Source organism: Phalacrocorax carbo, chromosome 7, assembly GCF_963921805.1.
Source record: "Phalacrocorax carbo chromosome 7, bPhaCar2.1, whole genome shotgun sequence".
In the NCBI taxonomy this organism is placed as follows: Eukaryota; Metazoa; Chordata; class Aves; order Suliformes; family Phalacrocoracidae; genus Phalacrocorax; species Phalacrocorax carbo.
Window position 1 is genome coordinate 52,352,867 of NC_087519.1, and position 27,771 is coordinate 52,380,637.

The 27,771-nt window shown below is 40.3% G+C and overlaps 1 protein-coding gene across 10 annotated transcripts in view; it reads left to right on the forward strand.

The window, feature by feature from the left end:
- NAALADL2 (N-acetylated alpha-linked acidic dipeptidase like 2) overlaps window positions 1-27,771 on the forward strand; it is a 502,547-nt gene that overhangs the window by 184,560 nt on the left and 290,216 nt on the right. For 9 of the 10 annotated variants that reach the window (XM_064458021.1, XM_064458019.1, XM_064458018.1 and 6 more), the window contains one exon: window positions 26,114-26,615. In XM_064458021.1, coding sequence (XP_064314091.1) covers window positions 26,122-26,615 — 494 coding nt within the window. In that variant the 5' untranslated portion in view covers window positions 26,114-26,121. Of the gene's footprint in view, window positions 1-1,200; window positions 1,277-26,113; window positions 26,616-27,771 lie in introns of those variants that run through there. The other variant, XM_064458024.1, reaches the window with a different exon arrangement.

The following is a 27,771-nucleotide window of genomic DNA, read 5'->3' on the forward strand; positions in this document are numbered from 1 at the left end:
GTCCATAAAGTCTTTGTGGTGCATTACTGAAAGTGAAATGAGCTTTGAATAAGAAAGGGGGGAAAAAGAGAGTTGAAAAGTTTGAAATATCTACGTGAAGATGAGCTGAACGCAACTGGTTTTGCTTTTCCGCTCTGAAATGGTGACTTAACGCGTTTTGAAAAATTCAGCTGTGTTACTCCAGAGAGATTCATGCTGATCCGCTGACGTGGCTGAGCTGCTTTTTGAATATTGTGAGAACTCAGAGGAATGCTAAACTTAAATAACCAGCTCCGGTGGATGGCATTATTGAGCCAGGGTGCCTTCACAACGGTGCATTTTTAGGCACAACAAAAACTTCACAAAGTCATTCCGTTTCTAAGGAATTGTCTGTTTCAAGGAAACAAACCTTAAAATATTCTCCTTGTTTTTTTTTTTTAACCGTTGGCTTTTTAAAATGTGTTTATTTCTGATGGATTACGACAATACAGCGAGCATAACCCGGCGTGTGCAACCTCAGAGAGCTGTGGTTACGGTATTTAACTTTCGTTTCATTATATAAGAACAAATGAAACTGGAAAGATCTCTCATTACACCCATTTAGTTTGAAATGCTTCTAATCTGTCTTGTTTGTGGGGAGTATCATTCATAATTAGACCTGGGAATTAACGGAAGACAATATTGAACAGTGACTTTGGCTATTTTAGAGAAATGCGTTTACTGGAGAAGCTTGGAACAAGCTATCAAATAGAGTTGCAAATATTGAAGAGATTAACGTGTAAACCACAATCCGCCCGTAAGGACTCGCTGTGTAGTAACGCATTTCACGTTCCTTAGTGTACTATTTTCTGTCATGCTAATGCAGAATGAAAGAGGGAAATACAGCTGTTTTCTTCTAATAATCCAGCGCTAGTTCAGGATTTAAAGCCAAGATGACTGAAAGCTACAATATACTAAAGACTCGTTCTCCAGTGCTTTTACATTATGAATATAAATACCTTTTCAGTTATAGACATTAGGCTTTCATTGTATAGCCCGCCATTAGACATAAAACATATGAGAAAGCTGTCTACATTAGGCTATTGAAATTGTTCTGATTTACAGCTCTTCTGTACCCTCGCTTTGCAAATATTAAGGGGAAAGGAGAAGGAAGGGGTATTGAGAATTTTATATAAATACATTCGTCTTTGGCTCCTATTTCAGAGTGCTATGCATTTGGCTGAAGCGGACTTTTTTGTTTGTTTGTTCTAAAGCACGACTCCACCATTTGTTGCTTAGTTGTCACCTGGCTGCCTGGGTAAGTAGGAGTGTGATACATCATTCTTCTCGAATATAATGCCTTTAAGAATGGAGTTGTAGATTTTAATATACATCTTAAAGCATTTGGCTCCCTTGGGAAAGCAAGGTGCTAAAACTTCAACCCAAACACAGCAAACACGTGTTTACCAGGAGTACATTTAAAAGAACTAGTTGACTGCAAAATCACATAAAAGTATTTGAAAAATTCCAAGTTGATGCTTTTCTCACTTAACAACTGTTACCGGCGGGGAAGAGTCATTTTCTCAGTGAATATAACTAAGTGCAATACGTTGATGAACTGCGGCTAATGTTAATTATTGCTTGAATTTCAGTCCGTAGTGACAGAAGACTTAACATAGGAACTGAAGATCTGCCTGATGTGATCCAAAACTCATTGAAGTGGGGGGGACTGTTCATCCAGCCTGGGGGCACAACCATTTCCATGCCTCAGGCCCCACGCTGCTGCTTTCGTTCTGCCTTGGCCTCCGCTCTGAGGCGTCGGGGTTTTAATGGGAATCGGTTAAACAGCTAAATAATAACAAAGGATGTCAGAGGGCTTCCAGTGGTGGAAGGAAGCATACTGTACAGAGAGATGGCCTTTTTCACAAAGCCATTTATTTATCGGAAAACAATGAAGTTCTGTCTATTTTCCCAGCAAATGGTAGAAAATAGCCAGAATTAAATGAGTAAAATTAACAGTCATAAAGTTAGGGAAGCATGAAATTAAAAAAGTGATTGCAGTAATAAGGTGTAAAAGTTTTTTCAGAAAAAAAATAATACCCTCTTGATTTGGTGGAAAACAAAATTAGCGCTACTTATTAAAGAGGAATAAGTTTCTCATCTGTGAGGTCTACATACTTTTTGGATTTACCTACTCTGTTCTATTTTATTATCTCAAATTAATGCTAATCAATTTGTCCTGCTCATTTTAATGATAGGTAAGTATTACTAGCTTAGTTTTGAAAATGGAAGAAAAAAAAAAAAAAAGCTGAGGCTTTCTGAGATAAGTAGTCAGAATCCATTCTAAAGGGCTTTAATTTTAGGTGCTCAGAGTTGTCTGGCACGACGAAAGGCATAGAGCTAGGTGTTTGCCGGTAGCTCAGGCAGCATTTAGGTATTTCAGTCTGCAGTTTTATCCAATGACAACTCAATGCAATAGATGTGTGCCGCCCTTGAAACAGAAGCTCATCCCTCCCGGGGAGAGCTTACCTCCAGGTTTGCAGAAAATTACTTGTTCTTGCTTCTTTTTCCGTTTTGCCCCCCAAATACTCGTGTGCTTTGCGCAAAGCTGAATGACTTTAACGTGGGGGTGGAAGAGGAATGACTGTGTAGGAATACGAGTGAGGTTAAAGGTTGCAATACGGTAGTTATTGTTATTCTGAGGGAAAGGGTTTGGATCTGAATCACCTCAGGAACTGAGGCCCCGCAGAAATCGCTGACCTCTGGGCTTGCGCTTAGTTTGAGAGAGAAGCGGACAGACTGAGGGAGATCAGTTTCTCCATCAGTCTTAAGTTCTTCCATATAAGGCCTGGCATAGCCCAGATCTCTTTAGATCTTGCACGTGGATCCTGCCCAAGTGACAGATGTACTTGTTTCCTCCCCCTCCACCAATTCACACACTTTACCAGTGGAACGTTCAATGTAGCCCCGTAAAATTTTAATCTAAGACCGAATAGCAGAACAGCAAGTAAATCGTGGTTTGTCTTATACAAACACAGTGTTTACAGCAGTGCTAGTTTTTGTATACAGACATGATTAACACCATTTCACCAAAATAATATTTCTGAATAGCCGTTGAGATTATTTTTCCCAAAGATCTTCATTAAAATGCAGATAGAGATATCCCAATAAACTTAGAGAGGAGAGATATTCAAGGGAGTGTCATTTTAATAAACTGTTTTCATGAAAATAAGGTTTCCTGGTGAATTAGTAATTGAGTTCCCTTGAGATGCTCTGCTTTCGCAGTTCTCCAGTTGGCTGGTTTGTTTGGTGTTAAACAGCTCCAACAGATCCGAAGAAGCTGAAAAGCTTGATAAGGTCATAATAGTGAGTGACTGCTGAAGACGCACCTTGCTCACAAAGAATGCATCTATTTCTTTGAATGCATTTCTATTAATCTTTTCATCTCCATGTTAGAGTTTCACATTTTATATAGAAATGTCAGCACCTTGGGTTTGGCTTTTTTCTTTTTTTGAATACTGAGCTTTGCAGAGCTGATCTTTATTGTTTTCTTGAATCTTGCCCTTTTAATAACCTTTAAATATAGGTCCACTTCTTGCTGGCAGACCAGCTACTTTGCCGTGAGGGTTTGAAAAGGGATTCTTGTAGAAAGAATAGCGCATTCCGGGCAGCGTTTCGTTTCCCATGTGTTATCTGAGTCACACCAGCTCATGGGCACGTCGAGTAATGGGCTGTCCCGGTCTGTTGTTACGGAATAGTTGCCATGAATTGGCGTTGGCCGTATCTTATGTAACGAGCCGATCTTTAGGCTGACGTACAGGGTTTCATGTTTGGAGGCAGGCAGGGGACGTAGCTGATGTTTCGTTTCTACTATTACATCTATTTTTCTAATGCACATAACATAAGTAGCACTTGGAAAGCAGATAACGTAGCTTTTCGTGCAAGCTAAAAGGAGATGGTATTTCGTCAACAAAACGTGTTCTGGAAAGAATAACAAATCCCCGATCTGTAACCTAAATGTCGTAGCCTGCTGCCCTGCGAGAGGTCAAGGCTTTGTCCCGTGGCCCAACGATCGCTGTCTGGGGAGAGGTTGATTCAGTTTTGGTGGCATTTTTAAGACTCGCTCCAGGGCCCAGATCAGATGTTTCTTAGATAACTACTGCCGCTGGCGAATGCCTCCTTTTAAATAACACACTCGCCGAGTGACCTTTGAAGAAAATCACTAATTTCTTTGTTTAGAGTGCAGAGGGCACGGATCTCACGGAGCGGTTTCTGGTAAACGGAGTATATTACTTCTGTATCAGTGTCACGCTGTCAGAAAGTGGCACTTTGTTAAGATAATGTGACCTTTAGAATAATCATCTTTCAGCCCTTTATTCTGTCCGCGGTACTGTGAATCTCTGATTCTTAATGCTTTCCGATGAGGTAGAAATAACACAAAGTTGAAGTATTCGTGTTATTTCCCGTCAGCTAGGTAAGATGTTTTTCTTCAGAAATGGCACAGGTGTCATTTTGTCTATGAAAAACTTCTGTTTGCTGACTGTAAAATGTACATCTGTTCTAAAATGTAAATTTAGTAGGCATTTGCATATTTTATAAAGGAAAGAAAGGGATACAGTAATGGGCCTCAACTGCTTTCCCGTGGCTTTATTTGAGGGAAAAAAGGACAAAAGTTGCCCTGTGAGCTTTGCACCAGGTTGTCTGTCACAGGAGCAGAAAGTCACTGTGCCAGAGCAATATTTCTTTAAAAGGAGACTATGAGACCACGTCTGGGATAGACATACAGATTTAATTTGACTACTTCCCAATAGTATCTGCTAGTATTTTATTTTTTTTTTATTAAATTCTCAACATACTGTTTTTGAGGAGATGCCTCAGCTTCACAACCTCTGTTCTCCGTCAGGTAGTCCTCATTAAGCGCTGCGTCAGAGGCTCAGCTTGGTTTCCTTCCCATCTTCTCTCTTGGAGCTGCTCCATTAAATATGAGTCATACAATATGCTTTGGGTCAAGAAAACAGGCTTCTACGCTTCCATAACTATGCTTCAGTTTTACAAATGAAGTTTGTTTTTTGTGGTTGGGTTTTTTTTTTTTTTTTAAACTACCAAAAGATTTAGCTGAAAGCTTTCTATCCTGCTGGGTTTGTAACCTGATGAGAGTGCTGGTTTTCAGCAATTGCTCTTTTCCCTTTCAAGTCATGAGGCCTATAGTCACAGAGAAGGATCCTGCTACTCAGAATAAGAACCAGAGGTATGCTTGATTACTTTTTCAGCCTTGCTGCCGTGATGGAAGTCCAAATGGAGTAGAAATATAATAGCAAAATACAGCTCGGTACTTTCACTTGTACAGGTTTTTATTTTTTCAAACAAAACTGACGCAATGCTCGCGTTTCGCTGGAGAGAGAAGCGCTTTCAGAATAGAGGCTGCCTGTTCAAAAACCTGTGCTGTTACGGAGCAGTATTACAGTAATTCTTTTATGTTGTAATTGTACGGAGGCTGTAAATTTTAAATACTTACAATATTTATAGGTGTGTATTGAAATACTATCCTGACTTATCACAGAGTTCATATATAAAATCTCAGCATTGTTGTTGTACTTGGTTAACCAAGTGAAAATTTGTGCTGATATTTGAAAAGCGTAACGTATATTAACATTTCTGAGACAAAGAAGGAAATAAACCAACCCAAGTATGATGTATTAATTTTTTTGTGCTTAAAATTTGGAAGCTAGCTGTGGTTAAAGACAGGATCTCTTTGAGTCTTGCATGACTTAGAAGAAAAAAGAGATGTTATTGGCAATATTCAGTAAAAATTCTGAGACATTTACTTTTTAAGACCCCTTGAATTTAATACTGTGAAAATTTACAAAAAGGTCAATCTTATTGGGGTTACTTTTGATGTGATTTTTTTTTTATACTCGTTGCTTTTGATTTCTGAAATCAGAAACCTTGATTATTTTTATATACGTATATCTTTTTTACCCAAAAAAGAAGAGACATTATGTAATCCAATTGGAATAAAAAAATTTTCATTTTTCCCAATGTCCTTATACGATTATTGCTAATGGCCAGCTTTCAGGCCTTCTGCAATCTCCAGTAAAAATCTAGTAGCTGCAAATGTTTCCTACTGCGGATGTATTGCAGAACCTTAAAAAGCACAAATAAGGGCAGCTTATTCTCATAAACGTTTTAATAATAATTTAAACAGATGCCAGACGCCCTGTAGATGGGTCGAGTTTGTTAAAGCTAATACTTTAGCTCAGGGAACCCATTTGGCACTTCAAGTGAATCTCCCAGATGGTAACAATATCATTAAAAATTAATTGTATAACCACTGGACCTGCCTTTAAAGACTTTTGAACTGCTGAGGCTTTCTAATCGTATATTGTTGCTCTAGTTCACCAGCGAAGCGAATCCAATGACTTTTTCGGCGTGCGGCCTACTTCTGTTAATGAAAGTACAATTTATTCACTTCAACATATAGATTGTAAAACTAATCTCCTAGTTGACACATTATGCTCTTCTGCGTGTGTAACTTCTCTTCACTGAGCCAAAAGAGTACATAGTAAATGAGAAGGGACGCATCGGTCAACTGGGCGTCCTTTAAATCCAATTAGAGTTTGGGGTTGCAGTCACCGTTGGCGTCAAATGCGGAGCCGGGCTCATCTCCGGCGTGCCTCGGCTGAGCTAAGGGGGGTTACAGCTGCCGTGGGTTTGGCCCGCTGTGCTTCACAGGGGTCTGTGGCTTAAGAAAAAAAAGAAGAGGGGAAAAGAAAGTAGCCAAAATTACGATTTTTCTTTTTTTGTAAGAAGCTTGTTTAGTATTTTTGTCTCTTCACATTTTTTTTTCCCTAAAAGTTTGTATTTTATTTTGACAAAAAGCAGATGATATCTGTCCCAAACAAACATTGTGGCCCCCTCCTACGCTCCTTCCATTGTAATCAGGGCACCTCGTGTCGTTTTTCCGTGAGAAATGAAATCGTGGCTCCAAAGCGTTTAATCAAAACGCTTTTTGAAGGCTTGGCAATACTGTTTCATTGGGTGTGCGAAATCCGAAGGGTGACTGATGCTACAGTGATGGGCTCAGTCAGGATCTGTCAAATATATCAGGATATATTTGTTTGTCAGGGTAACGGCCTGGCGATGGTTGCAGCTGGAGAGAGAGAAAGCTGGGAGGCTTGAATAATAGCATTTGTCATCTAGCGATGGTGTATGGGTGCATTCGAGAAAAACTTCATGCCTTGGAGTAACAGATGATTTGCTTTAAGGTTTGTTTTGGTTTGTTTTTTGTTGGTTGGGTTTTTTTATTTGTTTGGGTTTTTTTTTAAAATGTCTGTGTTTAGGGGTAGCATGACCACTTCATTACCATCTCATTCAAGTCACTAGTGATAGGATGAGAGGAAATGGCCTGAAGCTGCATCAGGGGAGGTTTAGGTTGGATATTAGGAAAAATGCCTTCCCTGCCAGAGGGGTCAGGCCCTGCACAGGCTGCCCAGAGAGGTGGGGGAGTCACCGTCCCTGGGGGGGTTCAAACAACGTGTAAGACGTGGTCCTTCAGGGCATGGTTTAGGAGGCCTGAGGGTGTTGGGTTGGGGGTTGGACTTTTGATGATCCTAGAGGTCTTTTCTATCCTGAATGATTCTGTGATTCACTGATAGAGTTGTACCTCTGGGCTTTCTCACTCCTCCCTACCACTATTTGCTATCATGAAATAACTTTTGGATGGTGACATTCATCAGCAAACGTCAGCGGCTGAAGCAGCAGCGCTTTCATTCGTATTAGATCTGTCGCTGTTGAAGGCAGATGAAGTAGAAGAGCTGGCTCTTGGTTTACTTCCCGCTCCCTTCCGAGGCAAGCTAACCCACGTTGGCCTCCAGCCTGGGGTAAGGTGCCCTCAAGGACATGGTAGCACCAAGGGTGCCATGGGCTCCTGCTGCCATCCTTTTTCACACTGCAATCCCAGGTGGCCGCTGTGCCCAGCAGATAGCTGCAGCTACCACGGCTGTCTTTATGTTCGTATAAATATGTACATTTCTTACGTAGGACTCTTGTACTTCAGTTATTTTTCCAGAGGGCAGAAGTAGGTTGCTTCTCAGCTGGTTCTGCTGGCTTTATGCTAGCAAGCCTTCCCTGATCCCGTTCCGCAGCTGCCCCGCTACAGCAGCTGTAAGGCTGCTGACTTTAAAGCTTTAAGGGTCCGTTAATAGTCAGAAGGCTAATAGTCTCACACTAAATATTTAAACCTGGCAGTTATGACTGTCACTTTTTATGTTCAAATAAGTTATCTGTTGCCACAAAAATAGTTCAGCAGTAGTGTAGCTTTGTAAGTAAATACCAGATAATAATTTGCATTTATTCTGTATATAGCTATAAAAAAAAGTGTGCGCATATGTAGTTGTGTGTATATAGATTTGTGTATACCTAAGTAAACTGAATAATTTATGTACAAAATATCAGCCATTCCTAAAAAAGCCCCCAAACCACCCCAAACCAACAGCATCGATGCAGTAGGACATGCGGAGGATTCTAATTAGACTCTGACTTCAGACTCTGTCTTTTCACAACACTCTGTTGTAGGCAGACTGAAAGGTAAGTTAAAGGTTCATTAACCAGCATGCAATTAAAAAAAATCCCTAATTGTCTTATGTGGTAAATGCACCATTACACTCTGAACTGCTATGTCAGATTTATTAAGATTTGATTTGCACTTCCTCTTCAAGTGACAAACACAGCACAGAATTATATGGTATTTATATATTGTTTCCATTATGAGGTTTATTTTAATATATTTTTCTTGGTTTATCTAGCATTTCAAGCTACAAGTCATAAACCTGGTTGGAATAATGCTGGGGATTTTGATGTTTCCACATCAAAGTGACCTTTTGTGATGTTTCTGTTCCGTTTTCGTAACTTACAGGGGAATAAATTGTGAGAGTAAAAAATAAAGGAAACATTTGTAAATACTTCACCTCACTACTTTTGTGCCATTTACATATCCAGTAAAAACTAGGGGGGAAAAAAGAGCGTGTCTCAAAGACAAGGTGACACTCCAGTCAGCTGTGCTGCTGGTTTTCTTCTCCCGTGCATTCAGGGAAGCCGATCCCAAGTTGGAAGTGATTGGAGAGTACAGTTAGGAGAGGGGTTATAGTCTTTGTGAAATTTAACATTAAAACATAAATGTTTCATATGTTATTTTATAGTATCATAAAATCCAGAACCCAGCTTCCATAATCCATTGCTGTATTGGAGTTTGCTGACAAATGGAACTAATCAAAAAATAATACAATGAAAGTTTGCATTATGAGCCGCTTAAATCATAAGACTAGGGTTTGTAGTTCAAATTAGGCAACCAGTTATTGCATTTGTAGTGAGAATTAAAACAACTAAGTCAGAATTAAAACAATAGATTCAACTAGTGATTTTTACAATGTTTCTTTTATATACGCCTATATGCACACGTATATAGTACTACTAATACTTTGTGACTCAGATATAGTGACCCTCTTAGCTATTTGACTTTTACAAAACAAAAACCCATGCTGTTCTATGACGAGATCGAAATGTTATGTGTACGCATGTATTATTGTGGGATAAACATTTCACAACCATTAATTCTGCCTTACACCCAACCCTGCCTTTTTTTGGCTCATACCTTAATGTCTCATTAGGAGACACATCGTAAGGCCAGCGGTGACTGGGATGCCCTGGCGGAGCCGCGCAGCGACTGTTTGACGGTTATTCCAGTTCCCCTACATTCCCTTCCTCACACAGTTACGCTTCAATTACTGCACGTACTGCAAAGGGCGATACATCTCTGATGTAATTCCAAACCCTTTCGGTTAAGATGACTCCCTCTGACTGAGCAGACTGCCAGTCAAACCTTAGGTGCTTTAGCATTTATCTCGGCATCTTCGGCTTCTTTGGAGGTAGCGGTTCCTGTTCTAAAACAGTGAAGTTGCTGGAACCGCCTTCAGCCTTCATTGCCGTACGTGCTATGTAAAGTAGAGCAACACAATCTTACTTTTTTTTAATTCTCTTGTTGTTAAAATCACTGAGTTTCTGGTTTATCTCTAGTATCGTGCTCGTGTCGTGTTTCTCCGCTGCCACGCCATTCTGTGCTGCTGCATAAAATGAAGAATTAAGGAGACTAACTTTTCTTCACTGCGCTCACACTTCAGCGGTACCGGTGTCCTGTGCTCATGCAGAAGCAGATGCCGAGCGTACAATTTTCTGACCTCTTTGTACCTGCAAAACTAATGATAAATCTTCTGGTTCGGTTTTATATCATTACAGTTTTTTCCTTGTCTTAGGCAACTTGTAGTTTATGTTGCTATTTTTTTTTTTTTTTTAAATCTTAAATGTTGCATTAGGAATAAACTTGGTGTAGAACTTGTTCATTACTCTTTCCAGCTGCAGAATAGTTGGGTGGAAAACCATTGCCAATGCAACAAAAGCTATTGCACTGCAATTAAAGATCAGACTGGACGTTGTTTATTCCCTCCCTCCTTTTTTTTTTTAAACATGTTCTAGGAGTTATGTAATTAAATTATTACCTGCTGTATCACCATCTGCCTACCTGGTTTTGAAACATCTCTAACCTCTGTGTGTATGTACCCTTCATGACTTCAAGGAAGTGCCAGAAAAGCAGTGAACATACTCGGCAGATGGACCGAGCAACTCGCGCTCTCCAAGCAGTCGGTCTTGATTGTTCTGGGTACATTTAAGCATATTTTCTGTAAATGTAATTATTTCGTTTCAAAACGTGGCGGGCAGATGTTTATAGTTGTAATAATAAAATATTCCTTCTGGGATTAAGACCTACTCGAGGCCATGTCTGCAGATAAACATTATATATTTTCATAGTAAGGTAATATGCTATTTTATTTAGCTAAATAGTTGTATCATTATCTTTTAAGTAAAAAGTAGGTAAATCTTAAGAACAAAGAAATAGATCCAGATGCTCATAGTAGGCCTGCCAAAGAGTGGAATTTAGATTTCAACGCTTAAAGCTTCAGGGATGTGTTTCTATTCAAACGTTATATTGTCTCATTTAAAACAATTAGAATATTAAGAGCTGTGAAGGTTGGGCAAGTTGTCCAACAAAAATCCACTTATAATTTCAGTTTAGAGAAGAAACTACAGATACGATATCTGCAGGGAAGAGGGTCCGTGCATATCTGGCCCCAATAAAGTAATAGAAGAGCATTCTCCCCAGCCTCAGTAAGGGCAGGGGTTATCTGAGTGTGCATATTTATAGATAGCAGGTCATGAAGGTCTTTGAAAACATTCATCGGTTCCAGGTCTGATAGTGAATTACGGTTTATTGGGTTACTGCTCTAATAGCAGCCCACACTGCCAGGAGGCTGGATCCCTGCTAATCGAATGAGCTGTACTGCTCACTGCCTACCAAATGCAGAGCGTGTTGCCAACGACCTGCCTTTGATCTTCAGTTACGTCTCATCTCAGCCCAGTATCGGTCTTCATCATTTTTTAAAATAGTGAAAGTAAATAGTGAGAAGTCTGGGCAATCATTGCCGCATTAGGTTAAAATAACAAACCCCAAAGAAACAAACCGGAAAACAACCGTAATTATGAGATAGTGATGGAAAACTATTGCTGGCTCAGTTCTGCTGGATTTAGGGTATAGTTTGGAGAAACTGAGCAAACTAATTTCCTTTAATACAGGTGAGAGTCAAGGAGCCTCAGCAGTCTGTGGGAGGAGTTCATTATGCGTCAAAAAGAAGCAGCGATCCTCTCAAACACACGTAGGCTCGGACTTTCGTAGACTGTTGTGCAATCATTAATAATCTTAGACCTTAGTCACAAACGGGAAGCCTTCACGGGCTCGTTAACCGAGAGATCAGTCTGGTTTTATTGAGCTGTGTGAAGCCTGAGTTGCGGTAGGGCCGTAAGAAGTTTTTGCTCACTGCCGACATTGTGCAACTTCTCCAGTTCTGTACTCGTTTTGCAGTCATTTTGACCTTGGTAAAACAGATTCAGCTATCCTCAAGGCTTTTAAGTACCTTTTTCTCAGTGCTATATTCAACTCTGAAGTTAATGTCCTCTCTATGTTTTATACCCTATGTATTTATTTTTCTGAGTCTCATTAATTTAATTAGATTGCAGTCCTCCTTTGCTCTTTACTGAGATATCTCTATGCAGGACAAATACGTTTTAACTTTGACGCCTAATGCTAGACGTGCATACTCAGAGGTATCTACTCACATAAAAGTGCCCGAAGTAACGTATTCTTCTTTCCCTGCGTACAAAGTTCCCAGATACAGTCAGTAAAACTGCTAGGAGTTTTTGATAATCTACATCTCTAATGAGAACGTAGTCTCTCTACTTCAATGATAACTACTTCAATGATACATAAAAGTGCTTTAGAAGAAGGGTCAATGTCTTTTATCCCAATTTTGTTTTTGAGATCACCCAGCAGCTTCTCAACCAGACGGGATATACAATTTAGTTCTCCAGCTCTTTATAGTAGTCCACGCTAGGTAGCAAAGTTTATGGGCATTTAGCCAAGTGGCTTTTGAAGTGTTGCATCCACCTGTTTTGACATTAATCGGTGAAAATAAATTCCATATGTAGCCCAAATATTGGTCTTTGTGGGTCCCAAATTACAGTGGCAATAATTAAAATGTTTACTTTCATGTCCCAGATGGTAACTGCGGTGGATAATCGTGTTCACTGCAATTATTTTGGACTAAGCTTAGCAATGGAAGATGAAAATCCAATATGGTTTTGTAATGGCGCGCAGGATTTAATTGGTTTAACTGTAGGCCTGATTATTTCCACGATCTAAAAGTAAAGGAAAAATGGAAATCGAGTATAGAGCACAGGCCCAGATGGGCTTACGGAGGTGTGACATAATGGTCCCTTGGGGGTGTTGTCTTTACGTTCGGTGAGGCAGGCTTTGTAATGGTCATATTCACGACTGTTTTGGCAAAGTTATGAAAATCAGTAATGGAACGGATTACTTTTGACCATACCCTTTGTGATACATAGCAGGGCAGCTAAGGCCTTCGTGCCTGTATGGAGCAGAGTCGTAGCTTGATACTTTTTAAAAGAGAATGAAAAGGAGTATTTAAGTAATGTAATGATTGTGCATGAAATGTAACGCAATTGCAATGATTTTGTTTGTTATTACAATAAATCTGTTTGTTTCAGGCTGTCTTGTGGTAGTACAGATATTCTGTGGAAAGCAGTGTTTTGTCACTGACTGAGTCTTAGGTTTTCATGCCATTTGCCTGACACTTGGTCTCAAAACAGCATTACTTTTAAGTGCTATTGAAGATCATTTATTTTTAATAATGTCCGTGTTCATAAATAAATTATAAAAGCTATGAGTTGTACTTAAAATAGTTCACTGTGTTTCGAAATATCTGTAATACGTACTGAAATTATAGGTATGTGTGTCTATCAAAAATACAGGCCATTCTGTGCGTTAGCCGTTGGGGAAAAAGAAGCGCATTCAAATTTTCAGTCCTCTGTTTCCGTTAGCGTACAAACTGTTTTCGAATGTCGTTTCTTGATTCATCTTAATTATAAATTTAGTCCTTGTAAATGTTTTATGAGCTTGGGTGACTTTTCACTGGAGACTGATTTGCCTCTCGTTCCTTGCTGTAAATCATGAAAAACTTTGCACTGTGGAACACATTTCATTGTAAAAACCGGTAGAGATGAAGGAAACACGTCTGCTTTTCTAAATTGCGTGGCCTGATCCTCTTCCTGTGGAAGCTCATGGGCATCTTTTAACTTCATCTTTTTTCTTTTTTTCCTTCCCTCTGAGCTTGAAATTAGGTCGTGTATGAATAAAGCTGATTAAGTTGTTTTGTGAGGGAAATATTGCCACTAAAAACCTAAATTTCATCAAAATGCACATTTTTAGTGAGGAAATGTTTATTTCTAAGAGCAATAATTAACATGTAAGATAAAGCAAGGCATGTTCAGTTTTGAATGACATTTCTGGGGAAAGTTTCTGGGGGAAACTGTGGAAAAACTAGTTTTCCAGTTCTGAGGTTGAAGGAAATATGCATAGAGTTGGGGATCTATATGTGTATTTCTATACTTTTTGTCCGTTTGATATTTCAAAAGGGAAGGAAAGACCGGGGAGACCATGGACCTACGGGCAGTCACTATAGCAATCTACACAATTTCCCAGAGGCCTAAAGAGAGACCGAAGCAGCACGTGAATGATGACTGGATATACATTTGTTTATTTTATGAAGTCTTTTTATGTTTTTTCCCCCCTTCTTTCTCTTGTCTTTTCATCAAGGAGACACTTAAGTATTATGGTTGAAAAGAAGGCAGGCAATGACACTATAATTGATATTACAGTCAAAATTATTAGTATAATGTTGAAAATACTCCTATAGGAATTGGCAGGGTTTAACAGATTATTTATATTATTTAGAGTCACTGATCGCGTGTTTCTTGAAGTCCTTTTCAGAGTCAGTTATGGATAATATTTTCATGATTATTGTGAAATTGTGTTCTTTGGGAATTAGCTTATCGTTTCCCATCATTTTGTGGTTCGCTTTTTGAGAACGTTGGTTTCTTAATGGTTCTTAGCTCTGTCCAAACAGTGATTTGAGAACTGGTGATTGAGATTAGAATTAGGTTGGGAGTAAAGTCAATAAAAAGCTTTACAGATCCCTCAACTTTGAAGTTTCCTTGAAACTCTCAAGTGTTTTTAAAACAAAATTGTCTTGAGTAGTGAGAGTTTCCATCTGTTTCATTGGCTGGGAAAACACAGCCGAGAAAGCCCGAGCTAGGAGGCAAGGAAATGTATTGCCGCCAGCTGAAGGAAGGCCTAAATCCTGATTGTTTTCCTCCTCCCGGCTGAAGGTTTCATTTAATAGGACCTCTTAGAAAGAATTTTGCTTGGTCCAGTCTGGATCTTGCTGTCTTGTTAGATCTTTCAAGAAACCAGCACGTTCTCCGTGTCCAAACCTGCTCCTGCAACGAGTCCTGGTGGGAACGCTCGTGTTTTCATCTTGCTCCAACGCAGCTGAAGTTACTGAAGGGCTTTCTGGAGATGTAACATAGCAATAGCAAGGCCTCATACAAGAAGCACGTGTGACCGAATCTGAATTGACGCCACCCTTATCTGTTTGTTTCTTACATAAAAATGACATGGCGAAGGAGATTTTGTACATATTTTTGGTGAGATGCAAATTGAGTCAAAGGCTGCAAGAAACATCAGCCGCAGAAATGAGACGCTTCATTTATCAGCGATTCAGGAAATCTGCATCATTCGTGTGCTTCAAGGGTTACAAGTCAAGCAGTTTTTAGCAAGCTGCTAATCTGCTCTGCTTGCTATACAGTTATAGTTGCTTGCTATCCCAGGAGTTTCCTGCAAATGCTCATACAATCTGATTAACATGGTTCACGTACAAAGGGCGCTGGCCTGGGGACTGCCGCGTCTCATTAATGGAAATGAATTTTTCATGCCATGGCTCTATGTCTGTGTGTTAAGGCTTTAGTTTCTTTTTCCATTTCTTTTTTCTGTGTTTTTTTTATTATTATTATTTTTGTTAACCAGAAATGTCTGTATGAATGTTAACGACTGGTTATATTACAGGTTTGAGGTTTTTAATTTTTGCATACTGATGTTATTTTTACTAAGAAACAGATGTATCAGCAGCAAAAAAAAGAAAAAAGGCATTCATTTGTGTTCATATTGAACTCTTTAGCTCTGATTGAAGGCTTGATGAGTTCAGTTTAAGGACGAGATGACTTGATCTGTTCTTGGCAGCGGTCCCGCTTTGAGTGGGAGGTTGGAGCAGGTGACCCCAGAGGTCCCTGCCAGCCGACAGCTCTGTGGTTCTGTGAATTGTCAACTTTTCAGTATAACTCTACAGAATTAAGAGAATTAGTGTAATTGATATATCATCTCATCTTTTTAAGAAGCTGTAACGTGTTCTGCTGTGACATGAATACTGTTCTGGTTTATAGCTGAAAGCAGGGAAGAGAGGGCTTAGTCTTCTCTCCAAGCTGTTGCTTGGAGTGTTTTTGGATTAATGTTGCTTTTTAAAGGAAATTGGAGAGAGGAAGTAATAGCGCGTATTAGCTGGTATGAACGTATGTGCAGTGACTGGCCGTGCGCAGCTGCTGTTCCACGGCATTTGCTATTTAAGGGTTTTGGTGTCAGCAGATTGTCATTTTCTGATTGATGTTAATTTGTTGAAAAGTTCCCAAACGTCACTAGCAGTCGTGTACGAGGCTGGATAGCCGTGTCCACGTACGCATGCTGGTACAAGATCATCAAAACACATTTAGCTGACGGTATAAAGCTGAATTAGCACCAACCATCCGTCCTTCTGTTAACGCACAATTCCCGCTTTAGATGGGAAGTGCTGAAATACCTCTAAGCATCAGTTATATAGTTTATAGCCTACTTTAACTCCGCAAACTCGGCTATATGTTTCTTGAATATGTCCTCTTTGTTCTTGTCTTAATGCACACTTTGCTTATCTTCAATTGCTAATGTCTCTAAATCAAAAAGAACTACAGCGTAAACAATTCAAGCTCTAATAGCTATGCGTAAACCCTGGCCTAGTCTATAAGAACAAGAAGGTTTATTAAAAGTTTTTCCTCTAAAGCAGCTGATCTGCTTATTTTAGATTGTGAAGTATCATGCTCCTCTCTAAGGCTGCTCTGTTCGTGGTCAAGAAGTATTTAATTTACTTTTTAAGAAGTTATTGCTTAAGAAATTAGTACAGACTGATACTATTGGTAAGAACTGCCTAGAGTTCAGCCTAACAGCAGTCTATGGATACATTCTGTCTGTATAAAGGTTTTACTGTCTACTTGTAGGTGTCAAAGCAACTGTAGCAGGCTGAGATGGACAACTGAGAACTGAGGTAGTCTTTAGGGTACTGGACTTCTCTAGTTTATTTAATATAATACAATACCCTCATCTTCATGCGTCTCAGCAAGGCCGAGAGATTTCCACAAGTGACGATTGGGAATCGGTCAGAGAGAGGCTGAAGATAGACCCACAGGCCGGGCAGTTGTCCCTCCTCTCCCAGGGCTGTGGTCCAAGGTGGGTAGGACTTGGCCGAAAACAGCATCAGACCTCGCTGCTTTTTGTGACTTAATTCCAGAAGGGCTTACATCAAAGTGTAAAATTCTCCTGGGAAGCTACTGAAAGCGTATGGATTACTGATGTATAGAGCTTTACCTATGGATTTATGTCATCACCGGTCTTAAACATGTTTGCAGGGTGAGCGATACCCAAGTAAAGGAACAAATCAGTTGTTCATTTAAGATGCTTCCAGCCTGAAGTCAATGCTGGCTGCTGTGGAAAGGCCTTGTCAGACCTGCCTAACCGACAGGTATGTAGATGAAGCAGCAGAAAGAAGGGATGCTTCCTTTGATTTTTATCCCCAGAAATCCACTGAGGATTTCTCTGTTGGCCTGAACTAACGCACCTTGGTTTTTCTTTTGAAGCGAAACGATAAACTCATTTTAGCATGTAGACACTGGCGGATTCAGGACGCTGAATGTCACACCACGTTGACTATGTGTGAAACAACATGTTGTGATAAATTCACAGGAATTGTACACCATGCAAAATTACACCTCCAGGCAGACTCAAATGACCAAACTCTGATATTTTTCAAGCTTGACAGCTCATTTCAGCAGAGATTTAAGGGGGAGGAAAAAAAGAAAAACACCCAAAAAAGGTCAAAGGACACCAGATATATTACCGCTCCATTCTTTGCCTATAGCTGTGGCAACACTAAATCTTCTAATGTTATATCTGATGGCAAATTACGGTTTCCTCGTTTAGGTCCTAGAAACAGGAGTAACAGCTCGAAGGCTTCTTGGCCACAACATGCAGAAACAACCTTGCGTTACATATATATCATACGCGGGGTTGCTGCAGCTTAACGGCTTCGGGGAATGGCCCCTTGCCTTGCCGGGAGCAGGATCGGGACCGATAACGCGTGACTAGCTCGATTGCCTTCTGACAGGAGTCTGGAGCGTCTGTGTGCCCCGGCATCTGTATATGGGTATATAAATGTGCTTTCATAAACATGTTCCCATCTTGGGTTGCGGTAGCGGTTGCCACGGCAACGTCACTCTGTACTTGAGCTTAACATTCCAGAGTTCACCCAGAAAATATATTTGGCGTGATTATGAAGTAAACTTGCTTGTTTTCTGAATTCTTTGGATACAGATCGTTCAAAAAAGCAGAAAAATTATGTTACTGCCTTACTCTGTTTTCTGCTATAAAGTGTGCACAGAATCATTAAAGCTGTCATCTATCAAAATACAGGAAAATTTTTATAAGGCTGAATTGTAAATGTTGCCATCTTCAGCTCCATAATATATTATTTTTAAGGGCTCCATGTCATTGTTGAAATTGATAAAACTCAGTAAAATCCCACTAAGCAAGAAATGAAAAAAGAAATTCTATACAATGTACACTGAAATAAGGATATTTTTTTTTTAAATAAGTACTGACCTATTTTTCTACAGCAAGTTAGAAGCCCACGAGATGGTGGCCACAGAAATGTATTACATTTAAAATACTGATTCATACAAGTATCATTTAAAATCTGATCCTAATAAGAAAATTACTCTTTGACATGAGACATTAGGGCTTTGTATGTCATGCGTGCCTCTGATATTCATGTGAAGTCTTAATAACAGGAAGCTTAGTCTTTGGTAACCAGATGAGTTTGTTAAACTCAGCCTGAGCTCTGAAAACCAGGTCAGCTCATCTGATTTTGCCTGTCACCGGGAGCAGCAGGGCATTTGCAGATGAAGTCCATTCTGCTCTCCCCCACGCCACTGCCGGGTCTGGTCTCGTCAACAGAAGCCGTAGAAACAGGGTTTTGAGAGTACGTGCCACCTCCAGCTGGAGCCACAGCTCTTGTGGGCGCAGAGGTTGGGCACAGGTCAGTCACACGTGCAGGTTTTACAGAGGAAGTCTTTGTCTGCAGAGTTGTCATTTTTAAAAACAGATTTGAGATATTGTCTTTTTTATAAGTGCCTTATCTCATGCATAGTCATTTATGTATCTGAGATCATTCTGCTTGGAGATGACGTGTCCTCAAGCGCCTACGTTGCTTAAGAGCTGGTTCCCTTTAGAGGAGACATGAGCACATCTTATTATCTGCATCGGCGGTTGTACCGAAACTCGGTCTCGGGCCCTGAGCGTGTCTCGTGCTTGCAGGTCTGCTGCAAGCTGTGTGCTTTTATCCGGGGGCAGTTCCCTTCAGGGGATACACTGAAGTTGCAGGGCTGACTCATGTCCATCTCTGGACACTAGTCTTAAGTTTAGACTAGACTAAGGCTAGATAATCTTGTATCTCAACTGCTCCAGAGTCGTCAGTTTGGATTTTCTTTTTTGGGTTTATTTTTTTGTGGTTTGGGGGTTCCCCCCTCTCCCCCCAGGAGAATGTGTTAATGTTTTCACTGCTATATTATGGCATCGACTATGAAAAACCAGGAATGGAGTCCGTGCTCGCGATGAGGCCAGATTCCTGCCTGTAGCTCGTCCATGAGCGACCTTTTTGGGGTTGTTTTTTGTTTGTTTTTAAAAAGACATTGGGTTGAAATCACATAGTATTTTGTAATGTTGGTTTGCACCTTTTGAAGTACAATAGACTCCCGTTAGCACAGCTTCTTAGAGTGTAGTAGCTTGCAAATGTACAGTTTCCAAATTTTTAAAGTTAAAATTACTTTTTTTCAATAATATAAATGTGACTGAAATTAACAGGAAAAAAAGAGATTGGGGGAAAAAAATTGACGTGAAATGTGCCCCAACTGAAGAGAGACAACCTAAAAATTTCCAAAGCAGAAATGAGTCATATAAAATGAACTTTCTTAAGAACCGCTAGGGCCTGTTATTGCAGCTATCGCTGTCAGCATTTTCAAGTTAAACACCACTTACGATAATTTTATTTCACATCAAATTCAACTATAAGCTTAAATGCAAATGCCCCAATAATAGTTTTTTGTCTTGGTAAAGCGTTGTGGTTTATCTATTTAAGTCAATTATAATGTCTGGGGAAATGTAATGCAAAATATATTATCGATGAAACCTTAAATTTGGAAAAAATATATATGCAGGCAGCCTGAATAGTAGGTTAGCAATGGGCAGTCGGTATGGGGAGAATGGGAAAAGGGAAAGATGAAGGCTTTCAAAGAATGAGGGGGTTGACTGCTCTGCAGGAAGAGGTGGTTGATGCCAACCATCCCAAATCCCGCTGGGCGTCAGGGTGCAGAGGAGATCAACAGGGGCTTCGCCCAGTGTCCAGCGCTGCCGCAGTTGAAACCAAACTGCGGCTGAAACACCCGGCTAAAATGTCGTCTTTTGCAGGAAACGTAGTCTTACTTTTTGCAACCCATCCCTTCTGAATGCCGTTTGTTTGATGTGATTGTATGATGCCTCCAAGTCCCTGAAATCCGAAACAGGATCAGAACTCCAGCACTTTTTTCTGAGGGGCCCTGGGTGTCAGGTGGGCTTTCCCCACCCCATCGCCTGCTGTGATTCCCCAGGGAAGCCGAGGAAGCGATGCGGGAGCGGGGTGGCAGCTCCAGCAGCAGGGAAGGGAGGAGCAAGGGGCTTTGGGACCGCGTTGCTCTGGAGGAGCAGAGCCCTAGAGGGGTGGGGACAGACAGGAGCTCAGGCTGAGGTGTGGGAAGGTACCCGGAGGGGAGGTGGTTGGGGCAGGCGAGGTTAGGTGCTGGGGCTGTGGCCTAGTGCAAAAGCACAAAGATGTAGGACATCGTTACATCAGTTCTTCCCCTTATACCCAGACTCACATACACAACGCGTCCCTCCTAGTGCTGGGAGTCCTGTTTCTCCGTCCACTTTTTTCCGTTTAGAAACACTGCGATCCAATGCGACGCCCTTCCCAAGGAGACGAGTGGGATCTGAGCGTGGAGCCCAAAGGAAAGATGAGCGGTTAATCCATGGACTAAGGAACCAGCGTGTGTATGTGTGGGGCTTCTCCCTCCTTGTCTGAGACTCTTCCGATGTTTGCAAATGAGTGTGGTGAAGAGTGAGCGGGTAGGAAACGGAGCTGTTACCCACCTGAGCCGGAGGGAAAAGCTGTTGGAGAATGGAAGCAAAGCAGAGGCAGCAGCACAGCCCGTACTGCAGGAAATGCACGGACCCCGTAACTGAGCCATTTGTACTGATCTGATCGCGCCGCAGTTTTAATAAACCTCCTAGGTAGGCTGTGCATGTATCACAGATGCTGTTAGCTACCCTAAGTTCAGTAAATATTTCTGAGTTTTGTTTTGGGCAAATAGGTATTTGCAAACGAAACATGCCTGAGGTTGGAAAATATCTCTATTAGTAATACTTGCCCGGCATATTAGAGACCAGCTGAGTCTGCCTCATCTCTTATGTGGTAGTTGTCTGCTGGGTGCGAAGGAGCTTCCTAGCAATTCTTCTCTCTCTGAGCCCCAGGACCCTGTTCTTGTCACGTAGTCATCCTTTGTGTCAACAGTATCTTGCTCCGCATGGCTGCTCTTGAGAAAATTCGTGAGAGATTTTGAAGTAGTTAAATATTCTACATCACTCACGTGTGCCAAGTTAGTACCTATTAGTGTTACATGAAGAGGCAGCTCAGACTCATTGATTATCCGCGTTCCACACACCTTTCTCAAATCTGATGTCTGTCGTGTCTTCTGCTACAACACTGCATGTTTTTTTGAGCTTGTGTTCGTCTTGAGTCAGCCAGTGAACCACGAGCAACTGGTAAGTGTCGTCATTTGGTTTTATATGGTGGCTGTGAAGAGTGACAAGGAACTTAATTGTTCTGCTGTAACTGAACTGGTTGCCAAGCCCGTATCCCAAACGTGAGGGAAGGGAGAAATCAGAAAATTAAGGAAGCGATGATGGAAATATCACATTATTTTTTTAATTGCAGTAGGATGTAATGCTGCGGTTGACAAGGGCATCATAATCTCTTCTTGCAAACAACTTTTGTCAGGGATTTATAACTCTGCAGAAATTTGTCTAGGCCTGAAACTTGGCATCATCTCATTTAACAAAGTACTAAATTGTTGTCATGTGCACTTTAAAGACTTGTATGTGTGGTGGGTGTTGATTTCTGCGATAACTACAGCTATTCGCCCTTCAAACAGGTGACATTCTGTCTGCTTTGGGGGCTTGCCTAGATGCAAAAAGATTAGAGGGACTAAGATTAGAGAGTTTGAAGCAAAAGCACTCTGCATAGAGGGTACCGAGAAGAAAATCAAAGCAGAGAGAACCTTTAAAATGAGATTAGCCAACGACCCTGGTTTTGTGACTGCACAAAGAAGCCACGATGCCTTTAGTACAATTCCTGGGTAAAGTTTGCCTTTCCAGTAATGAAAACTAAACAGCCCAAGATGTTCGCTGCGTGCAGCGCGTTAACACTTGCCTCTCTTCCTCTGGGAATGAGCCCGCTGATCGTCAGCTGTTTACGGGCTGGATTTAACAACTACGGCACCAGTCACAAAGAATTTACATATCGGTCTTTCCTTGTTGGTTTCATAAAATGGTCGCACAAGCTGACCTTTCTCTTGCCGGAGGTATTAGCGGCAGCGATACGGATGCAACACCTTTCATGTAGTCCTTATTATATCGTTTTCAAAGGCTTCATTGATAAGGGATTCAAGCAGGAAAGCTGTCACAAAAAAAACCTCTTCTGATGTTTCATGACAAGATGCGCCTATCAGACAGGATGTAAATGTGTGATTTTTTTAAGATCAAAGGACGCGTAGATAGTTTTGAAATGGGTTTGTTAAGGCAATAATGATCTGATAAAGCTGACTCTCCTGATTTCTGGTATACAGTTAATTGAAAGGATGCTTAGCGTTGGTTTGATACCTCTCTATGTTTAATACCTCTAGAATGTTTAATTCTCCCCACAGATAAGTGGCAGTAAGACATGCACGTCAACTTGATCGGCCATCAGCCATGCTCTGTCCAGTATTCCAGAGGTGATGACTCCCTTTGCTGTCCCCGTCGAACGGCTGTGAAGCTCACTCGGTGCACATTCAGACTTTCTGGCATTTTGCAGTTGCTCTTTTTTCTTTATAATAAAACATATATTTAACAACAATTAAATGTTGAAACAGCTTGCTGGCAGATGGGGTGGATTTTCGATCTCCTGAAGTTTTCAAAAGTGTCATTGGAAAATATGTTCATTTTATGGTCTGTGTTACAGAGAAGGCTGACCTAGAGTACTGTAGTGTTTTTTCTTGACTTCATAGTCTATCCATACCTCTCTTCTCCATATTTTTTTTATTTTGTAGGTAGTGTTTTCTTCATCCTTCTAATTCCTACCTAAAATTGCACGTAATATATAATCTTTAAGTCACGGCTACTTCCTTAACCAGCCAAATATTAAATAGAACTGGTAGTATAGATTACATGGCACAAATGACTTGTGCCTTGAGAATCGGGCGGCCCCTTTCTAAAACGGCTGTAGGCATAGATAAATACACTGTGGGCGCTGGTCTCGGGTACTTTGTGGTAAGTTGTGCTGTGTCCTTACACTCAGATAATGAACTCGGCAATATTAGGAGAAAAAGTGAGGCTGGTGACTGGGCTTATTCCTGCATTCTTTGCATTCTTTAACTAAAGCACATGCATTACTGAGACGATCCCGTACACCAAGGACTGGTCTCGAATATAAAACTGAATTGAATATTGATTATTATTATTTTTTTTTAAATTTCAGTTCATTTGGTTGTTTGCGTTTTCTTTCTGGAGTGAGGTAACTGGTTTTAGTCCTTTGTATGAAAATTGACATGCTCAGATACTCAGAGGTGGAAAGTGGTTACTACTGATCTGCATTAACAACCGTTTAAAGAAATTTCATAGGAATTTTTATTCTGCGCTTATGTGTAGATTTAAATAACCTTTATTAACACGCTCCATTGAACAGTAACATACATTTTTTAAATGTCGTAAATGCAGAGGAAACTTAACTACCTACAAATAAATGGTCACCATTTATAAGAGCAGCAAGATGAATATGTGCCATGCAGCTGCATCTGAAAAACTGCCTTAATTCCTATTCCGTGGGTAATATTGTAGTAATCTGTTAAGGGTTTATTTATTTGGCTAAAGCAGTTTATTACATGACTGTAGTAATTCTAGAGTCAAAATTATGTATTTATGGAATACAGTAATGATTTGGTTTGCTTTTGAAGGACAAAACACTTATTAATTTCTAATAAAAAGCAGTATGAAATGGAGTTGGAAAGATGAGCTTGTTGGGCAGTTGTTATTATCTAGTAGTGACCTCTGTTATTGATGGTTTGCAAATTAATCCCTCCATCAACAAAACAGGAGGAGAAGGAGCGAAAGGGCAGATAAATAGTTTGAAAATTGCATAGCTCGGCTTTCCAAAGAATAATAATAAATAATTTGACAACCGGTTGGTGCTTGGTAGGAAGCTTAGCGCACCAGGGAACAGTTCTGGGGCTGATATTATTAAATCTCTTTCATAACAACCTGGATGAGGAGACAGCATGGTCCCATGGGGAATCCCGAGGTGATGCACAACCGTGGGGGAAGAGGTCAACCTGCTGGGCTGTAGAGCCACAGTTCAGAGGGGCCTTCACAAACCTGAGGGTTGGGCTAACAAAGTCCGTAAGCCGTTTGTTGACTCAACCTGGAATTTAAAGATGAAAATCTGTTATCGTTATTTAAATAATTAATGCAGCTTTTAATTCCAACTTCAGATGCTTTAGTCCGGCTCACTCTAAACTCGGTTGCTTCCACCGCATAGAGAAGAATTTGGACTGCAGGTGAAGCACTGATTTGCAAAGTATATAGAATAGCTACACTTGAAATGCAAACCTCAAGTACGGGCTCTCTTGACTGTTCCTAGACTGCTGAGGGATATTTGTATGGCTGTACCAGGAAATAGGATCTGTAAATTGGTATTGTGCAGAGCAAGGTGGTCTTTCAGTGGACAATAGGCTGTTTCATTATATCAATGCTTTCTAGCGGTTTGCTCTTTTCAGAGAGCCTCAAAAAGCTAAATTCTGCTTGTCATTAGAGTAGGTTTGTCTATTATGTGGCCTCAATAATGTTATCTGGAGGTAAGTCTTAGAGAAAGAAAATGCCTTAAAATGTAAAAATGGAGGGATAATGTAGTGTTGTAGATGTCAGTCTGATACCCATCGCTGTGAGAAGTTTAATATCTTTACCTTCGTTTTATTCTAATTGATGAGCGAGTCTGATGTTTGAAAAGCCCTAAATTACAGATGCTTATGTGATGGAAAAGCTATTGTCAAAGCATGGAGGAAAACGGCACCCTATTGTTGCAGTCTGTTAAAAATGATTTGTTGAAAATTGACTTTGAATGTTTGTACTGGAGGTCAGAGTTCCCTTTAGAGGGCTCATACTTGCATAGAAATATCTAGAATTGCCACAGATACGCTTTGCTATTAAAGGAGTGATTTTGATAAAATACTTACCTGGCAGTGCTTTTGATTCATTAAAATGGGAAAAATAAGTGGAGCACAACAACTGGGACAATTTCTAAGTAAATTCATCAGTCATTCAGGAACTATGCATTTAAAATACCTATAAATAATAGAATGCTCCATCTAAATGGAAGCCTTTTATTGATGTGTAAGTACAGTGTCACCCTGAAATTTCCTTTTTTAACTTAGCATTTCCTTGTGTTTAGAATCAGATCAGGCAAGTTATATTATTTCTACTTTTTCAACTTTATTTTAACGGCATTACTTTGTATGGTGTGTGAAATGAAAATGATACACACAGTTGTTAAGCTTTACAATTACTTTCAGGTAATAAATAATTGTTTTGGAATCTATGTGCCTTCACTCAAGTTCTTTTAATATTCTCTTGGGGACTGACTAAATAATAGGATAACTTTTGTGTTTTGCCATTGGCAATTGTTAATCCCCTTTATTCATATTCTTACAATATATTATATATCTTTTAAATATCTTCTTTCCCCTCTGATGATGATCATGGGACTGCTGATCCTACAGAAGAAGACAGGACGGTGGAAACGGGGAGAGTGAAATACTGAGAACCCAGTTCTTCCCTTTTATTGCAGATGTTTAGTTCTCCCAGGCTTGCAAGGAATAAATGAATTGGTATACGTAAGGAAACAAACGTTTAGGGTTTCTTTAAATTTTGTTTTAATAGATAAAAAGATGGCCTATCACAAAGTGAATGCAGACCAGAGAGCGCAGGGGCACTCTCCGTACCTCGACAGTGACGAGCTCCAAGCCACGGCGCTGGAACTGGAATGGGACATGGAAAAGGAGCTGGAGGAGCCCGGCTTTGACCATTTCCGACTGGATGGTGCGGTCCAGCATCAGCTGGGGAACTTGCAGAGCCCTGACCTTGATCTCCAACCCATCCAGCCATCGTCTTCTCCAAAGGGAAGATTCCAGCGGCTTCAGGAAGACCCCGACTACATCTCACACTATACGAGACAGGCACCAAAGAGCAACCGCTGCAGTTTTTTTCAGATACTGAAAGTATTTTGCACTGCTTTGATCTTATTTATTTTTGGAGTTGTGATAGGATATTATGCACGCAAGAAGTGCCCCTCTCCCCCAACGTCTCAAGAACCAAATAACCTTCATATCTACCGTGAAATTCTCAAGGAAATCAAAGCTGAAAATATGCAACGGATGTACAGGTACGTACCTTGGCGTGGTTTTGTCTAAATGCAGTCAGGTGCTGGTCTTACAATTTCTTGTGATTTGTTTCGTGTGGAATCTTATTTACAAACCTCGGCATTTTCTCCGCGTCTAGTTTCCTCGTGATGCTTGGGAAGCTTTCATAAACGTAAATGAAACTATGTGGATTTATGTTAGTCGTATTTTTTGCTTGAATAGCATTCTATTGCTAAATATATTAATTTTAGCGTTAATGTACGTGAATTGAAAAACATAGATAATTCAAAGTGAATAGAAACATAGGTGAAAGGGCAGCTGCCCTCTATCCGGTCTGTTGTCAAATAACATTGTCAAAAAGCAAAACTTTTTGATGGTGTTTTGTAATATTTGGTGCTTTAACATATCCCCATCTATTCTCTGGCAAATAAGTGAATCCTGACCTCTGTTTTTCGGTCTATACTGTGCAGTAAGGCTCTAGTCTCCGTGGGTTTAGGAGGGAAAACTTGAACTCTGAAAGACTCTGACTTTTTTTCCTTTAGTACCTGTTTTATGAATATAAAATATTGTAAGTTATCTACTGTCTGGGTTTGGTTTTATTTTTTTTCCCCATGTGGAATCTTTTCACTGCTTTGAAAGTTTATGTAACACGTTCGTATCAGATTATAATCACTTCTCTGTAGCAGCGAACGTGGAAGAAACTAGGTTTTCCTGCCAACTTTGGAAAATTATGCCTCTATGAGGGGAAAGATGAGCTTATTTCTGGCTTCTGGAACTGCAAGGTTCTTTTTCATGATAAAGGAAACGCACTGCAGATTTTTTTGATCAGTACCAGTTGAGAAGCAGCAGAACTTATATACCTGAGGTTAGAAAGGCTTGTCACGGTCATCCAAAGAGTTGTTTTGGTAAATTGGAAATACATTGGAAGTTACCACAGAAGTCTTCTAACATAATTGGTCTTTTATTAAATTTGCTAAACGAAGCCTAAATCCTGAAGCAGTTAGGGGTATACCATGTTTTGAGCCATCACTGTTACTAAACAGAAGGGAAAAAATAGTTATGAAGGATTTCACGTCACTTTTCATGCGCTGATCTGACGCTATACAAATCTAATAATTTTCATAATGGGAAAGGGTCTAGGTGATGAAAATGTTGATTCTGAATGGTAAAAAATTAACC